Source organism: Danio rerio, chromosome 24, assembly GCF_049306965.1.
Source record: "Danio rerio strain Tuebingen ecotype United States chromosome 24, GRCz12tu, whole genome shotgun sequence".
NCBI classification, from domain to species: Eukaryota; Metazoa; Chordata; class Actinopteri; order Cypriniformes; family Danionidae; genus Danio; species Danio rerio.
This window is the reverse complement of record NC_133199.1, coordinates 25667971-25691156: the sequence shown is the minus strand read 5'-3', so window position 1 is coordinate 25691156 and position 23186 is coordinate 25667971. Positions and strand designations below refer to the sequence as shown.

General features: G+C 36.3%; 1 protein-coding gene across 3 annotated transcripts in view; it reads left to right on the top strand.

The window, feature by feature from the left end:
- The first annotated feature begins 1522 nt into the window (after positions 1 to 1522).
- flt1 (fms related receptor tyrosine kinase 1) overlaps positions 1523 to 23186 on the top strand; it is a 58919-nt gene continuing 37255 nt past the window's right edge. For 2 of the 3 annotated variants that reach the window (NM_001014829.3, NM_001257153.1), the window contains exons 1-10: positions 1536 to 1806; positions 5642 to 5738; positions 7002 to 7213; positions 10624 to 10748; positions 17379 to 17541; positions 17632 to 17768; positions 20168 to 20339; positions 21381 to 21498; positions 21583 to 21752; positions 22151 to 22298. In NM_001014829.3, coding sequence (NP_001014829.3) covers positions 1749 to 1806; positions 5642 to 5738; positions 7002 to 7213; positions 10624 to 10748; positions 17379 to 17541; positions 17632 to 17768; positions 20168 to 20339; positions 21381 to 21498; positions 21583 to 21752; positions 22151 to 22298 — 1400 coding nt within the window. In that variant the 5' untranslated portion in view covers positions 1536 to 1748. Of the gene's footprint in view, positions 1807 to 5641; positions 5739 to 7001; positions 7214 to 10623; positions 10749 to 17378; positions 17542 to 17631; positions 17769 to 20167; positions 20340 to 21380; positions 21499 to 21582; positions 21753 to 22150; positions 22299 to 23186 lie in introns of all 3 variants that reach the window. The other variant, XM_073940364.1, reaches the window with a different exon arrangement.

Below are 23186 nucleotides of genomic sequence, written 5' to 3'. Positions count from 1 at the left end.
CCGGTACCCAGTACTGGGAAACACCCATACACTCTCATTCACGCTCATACACTACGGACAATTTAGTTTATTCACTTCAACTGTACCTCATTTCTTTGGACATGGGAGGGAAACCGGAGCCCCAGGAGGAAACCCACACGAATACGGAGAGAACATGCAAACTCAACACAGAAACGCCAACTGACCCAGATGAAGCTCAAACCAGTGACCTTCTTGCTGTGAGGCAACAGCACTACCCACTGAGCCACCGTGCTGCCCAAAATAAATAAATGACAAACCTTATGAAATAATATTCATTTGAATATTCATTCATTCAAAATAAATTATACAAGATACAAAATATACAAGAACCTACACAGATGCCTTTTGCATTGAAGCCCCCTTTCCTGGACATAATAACATACATTAGTTTTTTTTCTAAATTCTCCAGCTTTTCATATTTCACTAATGTCTCAAACTGTGCTCAGCTTTTTCCAAGAAACTCTTTTCTAATCAAAATAAGATTTCTTTGATCTCTAATATTTCTCATTAATTTCTTACTAAATTCTTATTTGACTCGTCCTGTATGACAACAGTTGTCTCAATTGTGTCCATTTTTATTTCTCCTGATGAATATTTTGAGAATCAGCTTGGGAAAAGTTGATATTTTCATGTAATAAAAAAGGAATTTTCATAACTTGTCTTTTTTTCTTTCAATTATTTTATGTTAATTTAATTACCAAAGCCACTGAAAAGAAACCATTTTCTCCTCTTTTGAGAATCGGGATAGTGGTTTAATTTCCGCCATTGTTACAGATATACAAGTAAAGTCAGAACTATTAGCCCCCCTATAAATTATTAGCACCCCTGTTTATTTTTTTCACAATTTCTGTTTAACAGATTTTTTTCAACACATGTAAACATAATAGTTTTAATAACTCATTTCTCATTTCTCAAGATATTTTTCAAGAGCCTATACAAAGTGACATTTAAAGGCTTAACTATAGGTTAACTAATGTAATGTAATGTAATGTGTGTACTTATATAGCGCATTTATTGTGTATGGCCATACACCCAAAGCGCTTCACAATCATGAGGGGGGGTCTCTCTCACCACCATATAACTAGACAGGTGTATAACGACAGTTTGTTCTGTAGACTATATAGCTTAAAGGGGCTAATAATTTTGACCTTAAAATGTTTTATGCAAAAAATAACTGCTTTTATTATAGCCGAAATAAAACGAAGACTTTCTCCAGAAGAAACATATTATCAATACTGTAAAAAAAATTCCTTGCTGTTAAACATCTTTTGGGAAACATTTTTTTAAAAAGAAAAAAATCAAAGGGGGCTAATAATTCTGACGTCAACTGTACACCAGTAAACAGGTTTATTTATGCATTGCCTGAAGGAGCGTCCGCGGATCTGTACAGTACATCGGGCTCGTGTAGGTCACGTCAGTTGCGGGATGGGTGTGTCGATGAGCGTCACGGAAGCTCCGGTGGCGGTGGGAAATGAATAAATCCCAGCCCGCGGTCATGATGGGAAAGAGTGTAACTGGAATTCATGCGCGGTCCTCCTGCTTCAAGAGTTCATACACATTGCGGAAACTAGCTACCGAGATTGACTGTTGTCCCCGTGAACGCAGGGTTTCAGGAGTTTGGCGTTGTGAGGTGAACTGATTCTCTGGAGTATTGGATCCGCAGTGTTATATTCCTCCATAGGTATTCCTTCATCTCCAAACAAACACCCTCAAGCAAGACCAAGAGAATGTTCGATATATTATTTGTGATGATATTTGGACTGTCAGGACGTGTTCTGACTAAAGGTATGTGCTTTATTTTTAAGTGTTTTATTTGTGTTCGTATATAGCCTACAAATAATACATTTATGTATAGTCCATATATTAATTTTAGCTACTTGTCATTGTATTCAAAATAAGTTCTTGTTTAACACTCATCAAAGTGATGAAATACAGGTCTGGAATGCGCGCGGATGAGAGTGTGGCATTGCTCAGCTCCAGCGCATCTGATACCTAGAAAAAAACATCCAGAAACTTTGGATGCATATATAAACTTGTTCGCATATCTTTATTTTTAATAAACAATTCAATGGCAATTGAGAGTATGACATAATTGCAAAATTATGCAAGAAATTTGCGCAAAAAAAATTATTTACTAAAATTTTAGTTTTCCCACTACTATGGCAAGCCGATTTAACATTTATCACAACTATGTACAAATACTAACTGGTTTGCGCTTTGATATTATTTAGAAAAATTCTCACATTTACGGCAAATGGTTTTGATAAATGGTTAGGTTTATAGGTTATAGGTTTATAAGAAGGCTGAGTGTTATTAGTGTAACTACATGTTGTTTTAATGCAAGCACTTAAAATGTGATACATTACCATGCATAAAAGGCTAATTGTTTAGGCTAATTTCCCCGCCTCAAAGCAATTAAGACCACTAAATATCAAATATTATCAAACAAACAAATGTCTGTTTTTATGGTAGAAGCAACAAATTTATCAGAAAAAATAATTGGTTTATCTGCTTGTCACTTTGTGGATATATATGCATATACAAAAATGCTGGGTTGCACACAATTCCTTTATGTTGTCCCAACACAAATCTATTAACTTAATCGTTTTTACAAATTTAAGTGGATTGAACATAAAAAGTCATCCCTCCAAAAAAATGTAAGCATTGTGTTGTTTCAACTCATTTTAAATGAGTAGTTTGAACAAGCAACAAAAGCCATTTTTGGAGTGTATATCAAAAATAGCATATTTGACATGCTTTACAAACGCATTGAATTTACAAAAAATACAAAAATCATATATGCTAAATTATTAATTAAGTAAAATTATTATTAAAATGCATGAGTTCAGTTGACAAATTGTGTGTACAATCATACAAATACAATATTGTACCAATAATAATATCAACAGCAAATATTAAAATGAGATCATGTAAATTCATGTTTATCAGATATAACTTCAAAATAGCTATGAAAATATGTAAGGCAGAAGGCTATACAAAAGAGATCTAGCAATGCACATGTGAATTCTAAACAACAAAATACAGCCTGCAAAAAAAAAAAAAAAAAAAGTTAGTTTTATTAAATGCTAAAACTGTCTGCCATATATCAGGACAAGTTGTTTTGATAGTAGGGACCTCTCTGCTCTTACTTGGCATCCGTCTTCAATGTTTGGCCCCGGTTGAATCAGAGAGGGCGTTATTTCCTGAGCCTGATGACTTGTGAAATGGAAGTTCTAATATAAATGACTTCGGGGTCATGACCACCGTGCGGCAGGAACCAGCGCTAATCAGAGTGTTATAGCTTAAACAGACCCGCGGGGAGGAAGCAGGGGGTGAAGCGATGTACTGTCCGCACTGCGTGATGATTACTGCTTTATTGGTCAACAGCTCAGCATTCACATCACAGGATGCAAAACTGAACTTGATTAATAGCAAAACGTGTTTTACGCATGCATCCGCATACCTGCGTGCACGAAAGCAGACAGCTCTGGTGAAGAAAATATATTTAGCAAAATTAAGAAGAATATTTGATTTTATAAAGATGTAGCCTATAAAAAGTCAGAAACTGAATGCACCATTTAAACAAGTTTAAAATTACTAAATAAGACCAATTCACTTTAATAAATGCATTGCCTATAAGTAGCCTAAACAATATTAATTTTGTCAATAAATAGACGAATAACAATACTAATTGAAATATTGATTATATGCTATGGGCTAGCTAAATTTATTTTCTAGCTCATTCAGCTTATTAATTAAAAGGTTCTGATTTGTAGGACTTTGTGAATTAAAAAAAAGACCTCTGAAAAATTCCTTCATTGTTCTAAATGGGGTTCTTTGTCATTGATGGTTGAGTAGAGCTGCCCTTTAAGCAAACTGGTTGTTTTAATAGCCATTATTGGGTGTTGGTATTGTTACAGAATTCATAAATGGTTCTTGGGGACCAACAAAGTAAAAGGATCTAAAATAAAAATAATCTTTTGAGGGTCTAAAATAAAACATCCCCGGAACTTTTTTATGATTTGGATTAGCCAAAATGGCAAAGACATTTTTAAACATTTCTTATTTATTTCTGCCAATTTCTCCATCACATTTACAAAGCAGTACACTCAGGATCATAAGGAAGAACCAAAAAGTTCCTAGAAGTTTTTAAAAGATCATCCACTGAAAAAAAATAAAAATAATGATGATTCCTTGGATTTACTAAATGTTTTTTAAGTTCAGTGGTTGTAAACAATTTATTTGAGCTGAATTAAAATAAAACAACTTAATTTGAAAATTACTTAATTTAATTTGTTTGTTTAAATTCAACCAATATAAATTGTTTACAACAATTTTGCAAAAATAAAACCCATTAAAAAACATGTTGTGGAATGAAATGTCCCATGGATGTTAAAGGTTCATGAACGTTTCCAATTAACCTTTATTCTAAGAGTGTAGATGTATTTTTGTTTTCAATTATTAAGTTATCACAAATTAAATACAAAAATAATAATAATAACGAAAGCAGGAAATACACCGTTCCGATAATGTAGCCTGCTATTCAACTAAAAATTATTTGATATAATAAAATGTATTAATATAATTGAAACTCACTCTATATATTCAATTCAACATTCATTATGACTATGACGGTTATTATTAGTCGTTTAATTAAACGTTAAACTTAGCCTGTTTACTGCATTCATTTGCATTTATTCAAACATGACGTGTAAAGTTTGTTGAACTTGGCAGCTTTTCGTCCTGTCATTAGTACCTGCGTTTCTGAAACGGAACCTCAGCGTGTGGACCGGCTGATAACGAGCCTGTTTCAACCCCATGCGGGACTTGCTATGGGAAAAAGTGCTTGACTCGTGTTTCCTTCTACAATTGGTCTTACTACAATACCTATCGTTTAATGTACAGAAGGAAATGATGCTATGCGTTTTAAAGAAATAAACAATGGCGACAGCGGTTAGTATTGTCCAGGGCACGTCTGCATTCACACAAGAGGTTTAAAATCCCATTGAATTGTGTGCCACAAAAAAAAAAAAAAAAAAAAAAAGAGCATGCATGCTTATTTTATTGCATTGCATGCTACTTTGCATAACAAATAGGCTGTTAATGTCACAGCATCATGCAGATATGGTAAATCATTTTAAAAAGGCACGCAATTATTCACCGCACAACAGTTCAGTCATTTCGCTCGTTTTATGTTCCCCAGGCGCTATATTGACGTTACGTGTATTATTAATCAAGTGAGATGCATTTTTTATAGGTTTTTATGCAGAAATGTTTTGATTTGTGAAGAAAAAAATACACATACAGATTTTGTTTAATTCTTTAAAAAAATACAAAAAACATCCAAAGATGAAAAGTTATTTTAATGAATTACTTTGTAAACACTATAAAATAGCATCTATTAGCCTACAATGAGTAAAACGTTTTTGATTATATTTTAACAGCTGAAATTTAACTTTTATAATTGTTTCAAAACAGTAAAATCACAATGTAAGACTGCCATCAAAAGAGCTGTGTATTTATTTTTGCACCACATTTATGTAATTTTATTCCTTTTACCCTCATTTTGTGCACAAAAAATGTCACATAAAGATCCAGCAGCTTCTGTCTTCACTTACAGATACAGACACAAAAGGGAGGTTCAGTTCTCCAGTGTTGGATGTTACTGAGAAGCAGCTTGTTATAGAGAGAAATCAGACACTTCAGCTAAGCTGCAGGTGAGTGAAGCATCATACTGTCTCACAGTTAAAGGAGGAGGAGGAAGTGGTAAACTCGTGATGTGATGTTTGAGTAACATAGCTTCATGATTAACAGAAGTGATACAGATTGGTCAGGAGGAATGTAGAAACATAAAAAAAAAAAAAAGTTTGGCATGAGACATTAGAAAATGCATACAAAACAACATATCTGGGATTCAGAATTGGATTAAGCCCTAATTTAGAATGTTTTGGTTTATTATATCACAAATGAAAATTCTTGGTTTTAGCCATTCCTGATCTCTGAGCACTTCACTCGGAAAACATGCCCAACATGCATTACCATACTCCGTTTAAATTATATGCAACTGTGAACTTGTGAACTTAATTTTTAACCCTTTTTACAAAAGGTCAACATTACTTATGCATGAGTCAGATTGACTCAAATCATGTTGGAGAACATGATCATCATGCTTTGAATGGTTTGTTGCATTGATGCTGACATTAAAGCAAAAAGAAAACTTTTACAAATCTAAATACTAAAAATTAAATTATAAGTCAATCATAAACTGACAATGACTGAACATTAACCTTAAATTCTATGCTACATTAAATGTTTTAAAAGGTGTTCTGGCAGGTTTTATTAAATGAAATCAAACTCTAGTACAATAGCTCTATTTGAGTAGCTCATTTAAAAAAAAAATGTGGTCAATGCCATTCGGACCTTGGTTGCACACCAAAGATGCAGACCGATACTAATGAAAATGAGCCTCATTTGGCTTCCAGACAAACTTCTGTGCAGTTTGACTGAAATGTGAACATAAAAGACATGTAAACAAATTAGAAACATGACATGATATCACAGGATGCAAAAAAAAAGGCAGAATGCTCAAGCATTCCTGATGTTTTTTTTTTGTCAAAAATGCAACATTGCCAGTTTAATACATGTCAGAAATAAGTATTTTGCAGTAGAATCCATTTACACATTTTATAAGCACTTTACCTGTTATGAAGTTGTAAAAAATCCATCAGATGTATAAACTTTAAAGCTTGTTCAGCTCAACACACACAGTATTGTTTTAGATATTTTGCAAGTCCTGTTTTTCTTTAAAAAATGCAAAGCAAACTAGCACTTTTTCATTAGGACTGAGCATATCAAGAGACCCAAACTATAAGCCCAAACACCCCAATTCGTAAAATAGAAGCATTTTCACTAGTGCTCTCATATATTTTTTTACCAGTTAAGTACAAATCGCTTTGTTTACCCTAAACTTGATGTTTTAGGGGACGGTGGGAGCTCCAGTGGGTTTTGCCATCAGGCGTACCAAAACTCTACCCCGACACACATATTGTGAACACTCAGTGCGGGAAGAAAAGTAACCAGTATTGCAGCCGGCTGACACTCAGTCCTGCTTTAACTCAGCACACGGGCTCCTACCGCTGCAGGTATCGGCAAAAGGAGCGCAAACAGACTTCTGTCTACATCTACATCACAGGTAAGATGCTTCAGGTGTATATTCAAACACAGGCTGTCTCTAAAATTGCCTACTACTCAGTAGGTACTGCATTTGAATTTAAATGTACTACTCGGCTGTTGGAAAGTACATTCTATACAGTATGAATGAGAGTAGTATAAATGGAACTTGGACATACTACATCCGCAATTGTTTGTATTCAGACTGACTACTATACTATACTATACTATATAGTATGGAAGTATGCAATTTCAGATGCAGCCTTATGCCTCATTGACACTACCAGCGACTTTGTAGCTGCCTGTAGTACTGGGTGATGACCTGCTGCAAACGCAGGTCTGTGTAGGTATATCAGTGTTGCCAGACTTTTTCCAGTCCAAAAGCTGTCCAAAACCCGCCCAAACGCACAAAAACACCCAAAATATTAGATTAATATTTGATTTAAATATTAAATAAATTAACCTAGTTACTTTAACTGTCATAATTTATAACCATACAGCAACCAACACCAGCAGCCAACTAACCGCAACATAACCAGATCACATCGAAACACTGTCCTCCTCTCATCCACACACTGCACTTAATGTTGTGTAACCACATTTGAAATATGGTATACATTCATCCCATTCAGCATTTAAATTTTTTTTAACATAAGTATGCACTGCTTGTCAATCACATAACTCTTCTATGTTTGTTCCTGCTGTCAATTGTGGAAAAAAAATTATCAATAAAAGTGTGCATGATGCGTGTGCTCAAGAAGGGGAATCAGATTTTTCTGGGGAGTCAGATTTAGATACAACTTTCCTTCACCCACGCGGTTTGCACTATGCACTGGTCACTACTAACTTAAAGGGGAAATGAAGCACTCAAGCAAGTTTACATTATTTTGTAAATTGGTTTCCACTTTAATGGAAATATACATTACAAACTCGATTAATGTAACCATTTAGCAGAAAACGGCAAGTTTTACTATAGATTTTAGACCTAGGGCGCCGCTGTCTTGGAATATCACTGTGTCTGACGTAACAGGGTTGGTTCCGTTCCCTCAGCTGTAAAGAGTGGAAGTAAAGGACTGAACACCATACTTGCCAATACTTCCTTTTTTCCCAGGGGTCTCCCATATTATCTCTCGTATTGTTCTGTCTTTCGGAAAACTCCCGGAATTACTTGCTTGGAGCAAATACACGCATCAGATGTGTGTCTAATATAAAAAAATATATAAATATTTATTCTATTTTTCTATTTTTCCCCTTTTAATTACCGATCATTTGATGCGCTTTGGTCCACACTCTGTATTATGCTGCCTGACTGCCTATTTAGATTCCAACCAAGTCCGGTGCTGATGTAATGGGCCTCTTTTCGTGTTCAAACCAAATTAAGATTGGCGCGTTTTTTCATACATGGCAGGTTTTTTCATCCTTCATACTTGTTGAGATCAAGTTAATCAACTTGAAAAGGGAATACGTCTTCACATTATCCACAAAGACATGACAGTAAATCTTTAAGACATGTATCATTTTTAATTGTTGCATTAGTCAGAAAATTTTGTCAACCCGCCAATCCCATTTTTACAATTTTTACATTTTTGACATTTTTACACAAACTCAAATTCAAAACCACCCAATTGTGTGGGAAACCGGTCAATCTGGCAACACTGAGGTACATACAGCACGAATACAACCGACCTCAGAGCGAGCTGAGAGAGGATCACGTGAGCTCCACTGGTGCTCTTTTTGGCTGTTGCTCAAGAAAGTCGCTCTTTATTTGCATAAAGTTAAAGGATTCTCAACTTTGTCGCATCACTCGGCACGCCCGCGGTCGCTCTTCATTGAAATGAATGGTCGCTTGTCGAGTAGCTCGTAGTGTGAATGAAGCTTTAGACTGTGTCCACTAAAGCTGATTAAAAAAACTACAGCTCTTCTGTAAATGCCTGTGGACTCTTGAGAGTGCAGCGTTTTATTTTTTTTAGGACAATTTGTTCACCGTTATCACAGAATATCATCAGAAGTTTTTTTTTTCTCAATTTGCTTCTCTTCTGTGATTGTTAATATCGATGCACTTATGCACCTGTTGTGGCAGTTGATTGGTGTGATATTTGCCTCATTCCTCCTACTGAAACTGGACGTCTGACTCCAAAAATTATATTAATGATCACTGCTTTTTTTGCAGATTTTAAGATTTGTCTAATTTCAGTGACCAGAATAAATTGTAATGCCCCAAACTGATAAAAAAAAATACTTTGGTGCATGAAATGGATTTTCTTTCTTTTAAAGTGCCACATATTAAAGTAAAATATCATCTCAGACAGAAAACCAAGGGTGGAACTGTATTTTGGCCATCAACAATGTATTAGATTGTAGGATCATTGTGATTTGCAATTACTGCGACCCCCTGACTGACAGGATTTCCACCCTTATCGTAAGAGCGTATCGTAAGACGTTTACTGATAAATCCTTGATTAATAAACACTTACAGTATTTGTTTTTGATTTCATTGTAATCCTTTCTCTCCTTCCATCGTTCAATAGCTTGGCCATCTCACTAACCATTCCTGTTGCTTAAGGCTAAACAGGAAGTCTCAGGAAGCAAATAATACCTAAACACCATTTTTCTCTCGAGGCAACACATCCGACTAAGTGCGCGCATTGCATGATTTTGCGCTGACATTTTTTTGTGTGTATTTGCGCTCACGCCGTAAGCTGTCCTCCCTCACTATATTTAAAGCTATAACTTTCATTTACGTGCTACCTCGAGGGGACAGAAATAGCCCCAGCTGTTGAAAGACTCAGCTCTTGGGCAGCCTTTCCCAGGGTACCCAGCCTTATCTGTGTCCCTCAGCCCGGTCGTCCGTATCCTGTGCTGGTCAAGGGGGGAGGAACAGCTCAGAGACGAGGATAGAGGATGCGATGTTTTCTTGTGTATGTTTGTTAGCATGCGTGTCTGCGCATGGGAGTGGGCATCTTGAGGGCATCCCGGGGCAGAAGAGAGGCCCGGATCCTCCCCGGTCAGGCATTAAGGAAGACTAAGAGGTGCCGCAGGTCACTAGGTGCGGCCCCCGGTTAGCCAACAAGGCCCCTGAGGACCATCAATCGCTCTTGCGGCCATGTCCATTTAGCCTCACCCTTCATCCTTTATATTGAATCAAAGCACGACAAGGAAACATCCAGCAGTCCTTGGGGTACTTTTGTTAAAATGTTCAGAGATTTTTTTCCCGTTCCTTTAATAACACCAGAGCACTGAACAATGGGGCGAGCAACACCCAAAGCCTTTCATTGCCACAAGAATATTGCAGACTGGAGCGAAAGTGCAACCAAGAAAACAACAGAGAGCGTTTGATAACAAGCGAGCAAACTTTCTGTACTTGCTGCTGACTCTAGATTGTTGTCAGCATTTCTTGGGTGTTTGTTCCTGACCTCAGCATTGCCGTTTCAGATAGCCAGCGGCCTTTTGTGAAGGTGCAGTCGGAGATCCCAGATGTGGTGTACATGAAGGAGGGAGAGCCCTTGGTCTTTCCATGCAGAGTCACTAACCCAGACGCCAAAGTCTCGTTGGTTAAGGTGAGTGACTCAACTGTGTCAGATCATTTCATCCGACCCTTCAACTTTTCTTCTTTCTATCAACTAGACCAGGGGTCACCAATCTTGGTCCTGGAGGGCCGGTGTCCCTGCTGGGTTTAGCTCCAACTTGCCTCAACACACCTGCCTGGATGTTTCAAGTATACCTAGTATGACCTTGATTAGCTTGTTCAGGTGTGTTTGATTGTTGGAGCTAAAATCTGTAGGGCACCGGCCCTTCAGGAACAAGTTTGGGGATCCTTCAACTAGACTGTCAGCAGTGAACACAACATGTGATACAGTCTCAGCCAATCAGAACACATTTGATGCAGCGCTATAGACCAATGAAATTTTGATGTGGACGGGGCCATAAAGACAACTAGAAACTTTGATGAGTTGTCATCTCATTATTCAGTAACATATTATTTTGATGGTTTATTTGAGTATTAGTAGACTGTCTGTTTAATATCTGCTGATACTGCTCCAGCAGACATTTAACTGACTGTAAGAAACTTTGCCAGTACATGTTAGCTTACACTAACCCTAACCCCACCCAAACAGTCTTATAATCTAATGAGAAATACTTGGCATTGATGCAATGTAACCATCAAAATAAAGTGTGACCAAAGCAGGATCTCATAATTTGTGTACATTTCAATGCAGTTTAAAAGTGTCTGCAACTTGCCCGGCCCTTACTGATCTGGCACCCTAGGCAAGATTTCAGGTGGCACCCCATCGTGCCACTGCTAGAGTACTCATAAGAAATGTAATAGCTTTGTTTTGGACATTTTTATATTAATATCAATGTGCTTTTAAGCCAAAATAAAGCGAAAGCACAATTCTCTTGAACAGCTCTTGCAAATATATCACATTTTAGATTGGCTCTGTGTTAATGATACTTTCACTTTTCATAAAAAATATTAAAAATATGGGAGTAATATAGGAAAATGGGATGATAGTGGGATAGAATGGTAAAATACGGGAGAATCCAGGCAAAAACGGGACGGTTGACAGCTATGTGTCATGCTAATTGTTAATCGCGTTATCAGTCATTGTTCGGATACACATTACATTACAGCAAAATATTCATCTTTATCGTAACATTACCTCCGACTTTGTTGCATTTTTCCTCTTCTTTTTTTCTACCCTGGCCACCAGTTTTGATATGTTGAGCTTGTCCTCCCATCAAAAAACAACCACCGTTTAGCAGGTAAAGTCTAATTATTTGGAGAGGGGCGGACATCTTAGGCAGCTATAATTTTATTATTACTATTACTACTAGTAGACTTTGCTATGCAGTTGAATTAATGTGGGCTTATTCTTTTCTGAAGTCATAATACCAACTAGATTTAAGAATAGTGGAAGTTATACTTTTTTCTTCCTTCATATCTGGTGCCTCCCCACTGTAAAACCCAAAGAGTTAAGGTAACTTAAACCGTTTGAGGAAACCAATTGCAACAAACCATTTAAGTACAAAAACTAATCCAAATGAGTACTGTGAACGTAACTCATTTGAGTAAACAAAGCAATTTGAGCACAGTAAAACCCAATAAATGAAGAGAACTCAAACCAAATGAGTACTATAAAACTTCATAAGTTAAGTCAACTCAAACCATTAAAGGAAACCGATTGCTACAAACCATTTGAGTTAAAAAAACGAATTTATATGAGTACTGTGAACTTACTCCATTTAAGTTAAAGTAATAAGGTGTTTAATTAACTCATTACCTTCAACACTGAGTTCAAAACTCTTTTCAAATGAGTAGAATTAACTTTCAGTCAATTTTGAGTTAACAACACTCATTTCATTTGATAAAGTTGACTGTTGGGTTTTACAGTGTGGATGTATGGCACCCTTAGCATTTGCCTATACTGCCTATGCCACGGGCTGACCCTGGTTTGCAAAATCCATAAATTTTAAAGATATAGTTCAGCCAAAAATGAAAATTTACACACTATTACTCACCCTCAAGTGTTTCCGGGCTTTTATGAGTTTCTTTCTTCTGTTGAATACTAAAGATATTTTGAAAAAACATGAAATCCTTATGACTAATGACAATATGACTTGAATAGTAGGAAAAACAAATACTTTGGAAGTCAATGGTTACAAGTTGTTAGCTTTCTTTAAAATATCATCCTTAGTGTTCAACAGAAAAAAGAAAATCAAACTGGGGCACGCTTCCGAAAACCATCATTAGCCATCTAAGGTTGCAAGTTGCGTCAAACATAGTTCATTACTTTGGCATTTCCAAAATCCATCATTCCAACGAGCATTTGCAAACTGTGTCACAAACAAAGGAGCTAATAATTTTGACCTTAAAATAGTTTTAAAAACTGCTTTTATTCCAGCCAAAATAAAACAAATAAGACTTTCTCCAGAAGAAAAAATATTATCAGACATACTGTGAAAATGTCCTTGCTCTGTTAAACATCATTTGGGAAATATTTAAAAAAGAAAAAATTAAAGGACTTTTTAAACTTTAATTACTTCTTTTAATTTTAGCACTTCAAATTTGATCAAAAATGTTGTATTGGCAACCAAATACGTATTTTAATACAATATTTCGTAGTTTACATTTTTATAATATACAATTAATATAATTTATAGAATATTTATATAGAAGTATTATGAATAATAAAAATTCTATTTTTTTTACTTAATAGCAGTTTTGGTTCATTTAGCCTTAAAGCTGTGAAAGTATTGAATTACAGTTCTGATTTGAAAATCAGTCAGTTGGCATCAAATATTGATGAGCTCAGATTTTCGTGCCAATCCTGCTTTTGCCTATGGCTTCCACTTCCATACACTTCCATGCACCTTCTTGTTCTCATTCATAAATAACTCCTTTCCCAGTCCTCACAATCACTCCAGGTTAGAAGGGCAAGTGTGCATCCTATTTGTGCCAGTTCGGATGTATCTGTGTTTGTACGGGGATGTACAGAAATCTTTTTGGCTCAGCGTGACACGGACACTTAAAGCCGATGCTCAGAGTGAGCGGCGCCCACAGCTTCCTTTACTTGTTGGCACAGCACAAAGCCAAGAAGATGACGCTGAAACCACCTCAAGCACCCTGATGACTTCCACAGCCTGATTAAAGGAATCCAGCTATAACCCCCCCCACCCCCCTCAAAAAAAATGGCTCTCAGTGCATTTATGAAGTGAATAGATACTACTGGATCCCCAGGGACATGCGATGAGTCCAAATATGGTAACAACTGGTTTAAAAAAAGGACTTCAGCCATTCAGGATGAGTTTCAGAAGAGAAGGGGAAGCGGAAAAGAACAAGTTGACCAGTTCCCCTCGCGCTGCCTTTGGCTCCTCGCATGCAGGATGAAAACTGTTTTTAGGAAACGCTAGCGATATGACATCCCTATCCTCCCTCCATGCTCAAAAAAGCACCACATTTCATTTGGGTTGGCTTTGTTTATGTCCTGCCGACCCTGCGCACAGATATACAAAAGGTAATGGTGCTATAAATATGAGCTCTCTGAAACACTGCTAGAGTGTTTTTTTCCTGAGAGGATTTTGCACTTGGCAGTGTATCTTTAATCTTGCACCTCTCGCGAAGGGAACAATACGGACGCTCTCGCTGGAGCTGTGAACGTAGCCAGCAGGGCCCTTCCAGAGGCTGACCTGAGGACCCAGCCGCGATGTCTATATCCTGTAGTAACAGGATGTGAGGAGATGGACTGGAGTCACGTTTCCACATCCTCGCACTTTACTCTTACGCACTGAACCGGAGGGAGGAGTGTTAGCCAGATCATCACTGCCTAGCTGGAGGGAACCATATAACACTTAACAGCTTTGCTCATGAATATTAATTATGGGACAGGATGTTTGCTTACTAATCACTGTTTGGAGAAATTGGCACTAGATAGTTTTTTTACGAAGCAGGGCGATATATTTTGGTAGTATTCATTCATTCATTCATTCATTCATTTTCCTTCGGCTTTGTCCCTTTATTCATCAGGGGTTGCCACAGTGGAATGAACCACCAACTAATCCAGCATACAGCGCATGCCCTTCCAGCTGCAACCCACTATGGCGAATTTAGTTTATTCAATTTCCCTATAGCACATGTCTTTGGACTATGGGGGAAACCAGAGCACCCGGAGGAAACCCATGCCAACACGGGGAGAACATACAAACTCCACACAGAAATGCCAACTGACCCAGCTAGGACCCGAACCAGCGACTTTCTTGCTGTGTTGCAACAGTCATAGTGATAACCACTAAACCTCCTTTCACCAATATAAAATTAATTTAATAAAAAACATTTTATATTTAATTTTTTTAAAGTTTTTTAATTATTTGTTTCAATGAACATTTTCATATGTAAGATTAAAAGTGTTGTGTTTGAAAGTGAGTTCATATTTAAATGGTCTATTAATCATATAACTATTTACTAACATTTAGAATATTTTTTATTTATTATTGAGCAATTTCATTTTTAATTTTGGTATTTACATTTGTAGTCATTTTGGTGCATGCTACATTTTCTATATGAATAAATATAAATAATATATATAAATAAAATGACTTTAAGTACATCTTTTTAAACATAGTTTTAGTGATTTGAGCCCTTTGAATTAATCAATAAATTGTTGCTCTGGCAACTAAAAAAAATGCTTTTTTAATGAACATTATTTTATAGCTAGGCGATGCAGTGGCACAGTAGGTAGTGCTGTCACCTCACAGCAAGAAGGTCGCTGGTTTGAGCCTCGGCTGGGTCAGTTGGCATTTCTGTGTGGAGTATGCATGTTCTCCCTGCATTCGTGTGGATTTCCTCCAGGTGCTCCGGTTTCCTCCACAGTCCAAAGACATGCGGTACAGGTGAATTGGATAGGCTAAATTGTCCGTTGTGTATGTGTGTGAATGAATGTGTATGGATGTTTCCCAGAAATGGGTTGCAGCTGGACGGGCATCCACTGCATCCACTGCATAAAATAAATGCTGGATAAGTGGCTACCCCACTACTGTATTAAGCCATGACTTATGAAGTCCATGAATATGCACAGCTGGCAAATGCGCATTGAAATGTTTTTGCACCACTTAAATTGTCCACAAGGTGTCAGTGAACCAGTCAATTATTTCATAGATCGGGAAAACAAAACTATAAAACCAACAAGAGCCCTATCATTATACACCCGGCGCAAGATGTGTTTGACAAGATTTGTTGCTATTTTCAGACCAGCACAAACCTAATTTTCCATGTTGTTTAAAAAGAAAATCTAGTTGCGCCTTTTTGTGGACTCATGTGCGTGCTGGTCTGAAATAGAGGTGTGTTAAGGTGCGTTGTTGGCGCATTTCTATTTTGAAGAACTGAAATAGATCACAACATTGACCATTTAAAAGGAAATCTAAATCTAGCGCAGAGTGCATTAGTTATGTGCCAATGTGGGTTCAAATGCTTACACATTGCTTAATACACACAGGATGTACAGCAATACACAAATATCTTAACATATAAAAAAAGATTAAAATGTTACAAAAATTATTATTTTATACATGAATATAAAAACCACTACCTCCATGCCTCATCTCAGGTTTTTTTTTTTTTTAGTTTATTCATGACAATTTGCATTTCTATAATGTTATTATTATTAGCAGTATTATTTATTATATGCAAAGTTATATTTGTTTTATTAAATCAAGTTTCGATTTGTCCATCTGTCAGGTTTTGGAGACGTATGCATCACCATATGGGGCATAAAAATAGGACGTGTGTTTGGGTATAACTCAGTTTTTTGACCACACATTGTTATTATTGCTGTTCATTTACTCGTTTACTGGAAATTCTAAATGAATTTAGAAATAGTTTTAAAGCAAGTCTTTGTGCTTAACAAACAAAATTAAATATGTAGACTACAGTGCACAACACTGTTTTCCTATCCATGAAAGTATAATTGTAAAGAATAAAAATAAAGAGAAAAAGAAAGTAAAGATGCCACATGGAGGACGCTGATTCTTTATCCTCTCGCAAACAGTTTACTTAACTAGCCCCAAATGTCTAAAGATGACCGTCTATAGACAAACCGTGTTTTTGAGCACTGGTGGAAGGGATAATATTCTCAAAACTATTTTAAACAAGTACAAAGACTTTTTTGGAGAGTAAAATGTATACTTTGGAAAGGAGTAAAAAATAGTGTATACATTAAAAATTTGTCCAAAATGTCATCTCTATTGCAAAAATTTCAATTTTTGATTTTACTGTTTTTGTTAGTGGAAATTTTGTGTGTTTGTTTAACATGACGCTGAAATAGCTCTAAAAGGATTGTTTCTCTAACCCACTATAAAGGGCTTACCTAATGCCTTACCTAATGCAGTAGTGCTTTCTAGAAACCCAAAGATCTTGAGCAGCTCACACTGGGAGGAAAGCATTCACCTGATCCCCTGAGAAAGGGCAGGTCACTTCCACAGTGTCACATCTAAGTCTGTAAACATTTCCTCCTTTGAACATGGAAGTAAACAAAATCATAGCACCGCTCTCCAAGAATTTCTGAAGGACGGTGCACTGTTGAACCCATTAGAGCCTTTGTTGTGCGTTGGCCAAATGAAAGTGCAAGTCTAATTGTTTTCCTTTTCCAAAGTGAAATCCAATATTTTAATGAAATTATTTCTTGAATTTTCAGTTTCCTCTCCACCGGATAACTCCTGATCACAGGAATATCATCTGGAACAGCAGGCAGGGATTCATTATTCGTAGTCCCACTTTCTTCTATATTGGTCTGTTTTCTTGTGAGACCATCGTTGATGGAGTCAAATACACAAACAAGTTTTTAACTCACAGACCAGGTGAGTACATATACATTTTTACAAAATTATTATTGACTAACTGGTGATTCAAAAACTAGAAGCTTAATGTGAAATTGTTTATTTGTGCAGTGAACAAGATCTTGGACGTGTATTTGAACAGCACGGGTTTAGTGCACACGTTACAGGGCGAGATGCTGGCGCTGAACTGCACTGTTACTGCTGAGTGGAACTCCAGGGTGTCCATCAGCTGGACATACCCACAGAAGGTAGGTCTTAATGCATTGCTACTAAATTTAGTCAAAGACTATATAATACACAAGACATGTCACTCGCATCTTTTTGAATTAGAAAAATTGTAATGGTCAATATGGTGAATAAAGCCCTGCCTACTAGTACTGGAGCCAATCGTTGTTCTTTATATGGTGAATAAAGCCTCGCCTACTAGTACCGGAGCCAATCATTGTTCTTTATATGGTGAATAAAGCCTCGCCTACTAGTACAGGAGCTAATCATTGTTCTTTATATGGCGAATAAAACCCCGCCTACAAGTATAGGAGCCAATCATTGTTCTTTATATGGCGAATAAAGCCCAGCCTAAAAGTACAGGAGCCAATCATTGCTTGTTGTATGGCGAATAAAACCCGCCTTCTAGTACAGGAGCCAATAATCAGTCGATTTAGATCAACAATACTCTGGGAGAGGGGCTCGGACCAGACATAAACTTCTGCCGATTTTGTGTGATATGGGTGTTTAGAAATGAAATTAATGGGTCTTTTGTTGTTTAATTTTATTGATAATTACTCATTTGAAATTCAATCATAAGCTTGGCAAGCAGTTTTGGAGAATTTGATGTTCACCTATACAAACAGAATGCCCGAGCATACTGCCCGAGAGGCGTTTCGAAGAAGGCCGCAGAGTGAAATGACTCGCCTTAAAGGGATTTTGATTAAGTTTAATAAGATCCTCAACAATCAGTCTTCATATAGAAAATTTAGTGACACTCTATAATGAGCTTCTATTTTTTAGCATTCCTTAAAATCATCATGAAATGGAAGTTAATATTGTCCTTTATCATTGTGTACATCCAAATGAAACGCTCCTGAACTTGAAAAAATGAAAAAATGTAGGGCGGTGCAGAATTTCATCCTTTGGAAAGCAATTGTGTCATTATGCAGACAGTCTACTAATACTCAAATGGACCATCAAAATAAAGTGTTACTGACTTTAATTGTATTATTTAACATTTAACAACATTGAAAAATAATGCTAAAACTCAATCCCACTGCAGATCATAGCTTTTGGTTTGTTCATTCGTATGAATTTGTACAATCTTATTCATTTTAGTGCAATTTACTCATCTTCTAATGACCGTTAAGGGGTGGGAATTAGGGACATTCCTCTTTTTAAAAAGTAATAAATATATTTTAATGGAACGTTTTTAGTGCAAAAACATGTCAGAAATTTACATTGAATAATGAAATACATCATTCATGTCATTTGAATCCTGACCCCCACATGAAAAATATAATAATAATAACAAGAATAAATCAAATTTAATTGTAATTGAATGAATAAACAAAATAAACAAATAAAATAAAACAAACAAATAAAATTAAATTAAAAATAAGGACAGACATTTTTAAATTATTTTACAAAAAGGCAGATTACGTTTCTTTTGTCCAGGCTGAGTCTAACAGACAAGCTTTTAGTCTTAGAGACTAAGAGGTTCCTGGATAATCAAAGAAAGGATCCCAGGTCTGATAAAATGAAAAGGTTTGTTTTTCATTGCTGTGGAGAAGGCCTCAAGTGGGATTATGTTGCAGACTGCAAGCAGCCATTGATTTAAACTGGGGGAGTTCTTCATTAATCCACTTTACAAGGATACATTTCCAAGCAATGTAAACCAAAATATGTAGAAGGTCTCTGTTCCAAAGATTATAACGTATATAGTCATTGACACCCATTAAGCAGGTCCTTGCTCCCAATCGAAAAAATGATAATTTTTTGTAAGGATGAAATTGTATGGGGCATCACGGTGGCACAGTATGTAGCACAATCGCCTCACAGCAAGAAGGTTGCTGGTTCGAGCCCCAGCTGGGTCAGCATTTCTATGTGGAGATTGACATGTGGTACAGGTGAATTGGGTAGGCTAAGTTGGCCCTAGTGTATGTGTAAGAATTAGTGTGTATGAATGTTTCCCAGTTATGAGTTGCAGCTGGAAGGGCATCCACTGTGTAAAACATATGCTGGATAAGTTGGCGGTTCAGTCCGCTGTGGCGACCTAAGATAAATAAAGGTACTAAGTCAAAAAGAAAATGAATGAATTAATGAAATTGTATAAACTTAAACGTAGTTGCATATCCTCGTGAGATTGTTCAAGTTACGAAATGCAGTACTGTAGTAAAGTAATTTCTTAACAGTTATTTTAGTTAACGTATTAACTTTAGTCTAAAAATGCTGGCTTATTTCAACCCAAATCTGAGTAAAATATTGTGCTTTAGCAGTACAGAATCATAGTACCTTTAATAATGAATAATTAAGTGTGTTAATTGGCCAATGAATGGACAGCTGTTATTTAAGCCCCTATTTCCTCTGGAACCCATGTTGTTTATGTTGGATTGAAATAAGTGTTTGTGACAATTTGCTCTGCTTGTTTTTCCTTCAGGCTAATGGATCCGCCATTATCAGCAAACGCATATCAAGAAGCCGAAGTAACATGCTTTTCTACAGCGTCCTTACAATCCCCAGCCTGAGCAAAGCAGACAAAGGACTTTACAAATGTCAAGTAACCAGTGGTCCATCCAAACGAGAGACAAACACCACAGTTATTGTCTATGGTGAGTTTTGGAAACAGTCGCAGATTAATATTATATTTACTTTTAACTTCTCTCAAACTGTTAAAAGTGGCACTGATTCCCCTCACAGTTTAACCATTGAATATCAAAAAGCAACTTAATAATTCACCAATTACTTTCAGCAGACTATTAATAACCCCATAAACTCAAACCTTTTACAGCAATGTTACAATGTATATTGAATTTTAGTGTACTATTAGGATCAATGAAATCGCTCTATTATTTTTTCACTATGTGTAAGGATCATTTGTAGCACAACCTTATTAAATGAAACAATTATTTTTAATTTTGGATGGGCACAGGAGTTGTTACTTATAAAAAATCATAATTTCAATTATATTTAAATTCATTTTTTAATTAATATGTCTGAAAAATAACTAATTTATGTGTGTGTGTGAATGAGTGTGTGTGGATGTTTCTCAGAGATGGGTTGCGTCTGGAAAGGCATCCTCTGCATAAAACATATGCTGGATAAGTTGGCAGTTCATTCCGCTGTGGCGATGCTAGATTAATAAAGGGACTAAGCCGAAAAGAAAATGAATGAATAAATGAATGAGTTAAATATATCATTTTGGTTCACTGAGGCACATTACCGAGCATAACTGAAAAACTTGACCGCCACCCACCACCCCCCGATCATCAATGAATAATTCACACCCTGTTGATAACCTTATTTCGATGAGAAATATATTTATTCTGCATAATATATTTGTATTTTAATACTCTACTAATTACGCTTCTATGAACTCATTTTTTTTAGAACTGTTGATTTTATGTACAGTATTATAGGCAAGTACATTATAAGTAACTGTAATGAAATAACCTAAAAATTAAAAGTAATCCATCACTTTTTTTGATAAGCTTAATCTAATTACAGTAACTAGTTACTTTGTAACTGATATCACACAACACAACCAATACATTAAAACACTTAGTCATGGGTGGAAAAATGTGCATACACCATAATAACAAAAGATGGATTCTAATTCAGCATTTCTGACCGTCCTATTTTCATTTTTACAGACCAGCCTTTCATTCGACTCAAGCACAGAAATGGCCCCGTCGTTCAGGCTTTTGCAGGACAGAAATCTTTCCGCCTCACTCCGAAATTAAAGGCTTTCCCTGCACCTGAAATCATCTGGTAAAAAAAGCTGTAATCTGAAGGGATCAAGAATGATGTTTTTGTTCAAAAGGAAGGGATCTCAACAGCTGAATGTGTTTTTAGGCTGAAGGATGGGATGGTGGCAGCCGAGCGATGCTCCCGTTATCATGTGGATGGGTTTTCTCTGGTTATTCGGGATGTTGCAGAAGAGGATGCAGGAATCTATACTATCCTTACTGGGATCCAGCAGTACGGGCTTTTCCAGAACCTCACCATCACACTGGTGGTAAATGGTGAGAGTCTGCTTTCATTAAACTACTTGATTGTGATTGGTTGAAAAAAAAGGGATGTGATTATTTTTAGGGAAAGACATTATCATTATTTAGTTGTTTTTTTAAAGCAGAAACGTATATAATTATTAATTATTTGTTTAACCTATTTTCTATTAAGCAGATAATATTCAGACATTTTATTAATATTCATTTAACTGATGGTTGTTCAAAGAGGACCATTAAATCAAGTGTTTATTTCGATATTTTATTTATTTTAATATTTTGCATATATTAGGCAAGACTAACGACTAATTTTAAACTAACTCACTACTTTATTAAATGTTTTATTTATTTATTTATTTTTTACAATGACTATGTGATCTGATTGTTATTTCTCTTCTCCCTGAATCCGTTCACAGTGAAGCCCCAGATTGGAGAGAAGAGCGTGTCCTCCCAACAGCCTGGAACAGTCCAGCGGGGCAGCAGACAAGCCCTCCACTGCACCTCTCATGGCGTCCCACCACCTCAAATCCAATGGCTGTGGCATCCGTGCCCTCCAAAAGGCCTGTAAGTTCACCATCCACACCAGACACTAAAATCCATGCACATGTTATTTTTCAGCATGCACTCACTTCAAAATAATACTCTAAAAATGCTAGGTTTTTGACTCAGGGACAGGGATAGTTCACCCAAAACTGATAATTTACTCAAATTACAGAATACTCAAATTACAAAATACTCAAAAAAGTTTTTTTTTAGTTCTGTTCAACACAAAATATGATATTTTGAAAAATGTTGAAAACCGGTAACCACTGACTTTCATAGTATTTGTTTTACCTACTATGGAAGTCAATGGTTACAGGTCTCCGACATTTTTCAAAATGTCCATTTTTGTGTTCCAAAAAAAAAAAAAAACTTGTAAAGGTTTGCAACCAATTGAGGGTAAAAATTGAGTACATTTTCATTGTTAGGAACTCTCTCTTTTTAAACAACATTAAAAAAACTGAACCCAACAGTTGGTTTGTCCATATTTGCAGTGGCGGTTCTAGACCAGAGTAACTGAAGGGGCCGGGCAAGGGCCACTTGTACTTATAGGGGGCACACTTTAACATACTGTACGTACATCACAAACTACTTAAACGATTGTTCGGTCATTTGTTTCATGCATCACTCTGCAGTCTACATAAACAATCTAATTAAATAGCTTAAGCTCAAAATAATCTTCCATGGTAATTTATTTGACTAGTACCTTTGTATTGTAGGATAACCAATTTTTAACATGCAAGTACATCAAGGCACACTTTTGCACCAGTAAACTTTAACAAATACAGTTGAGTTCAACTGTATCTGTTAAATACAGATACAGATACCATTCTCCACCCCCCCCCCCCCCCCGTTAATTTAAAATAATGTTTTCCAACTGATCTTTAACAAACCAAGGAAATTTTCACAGTA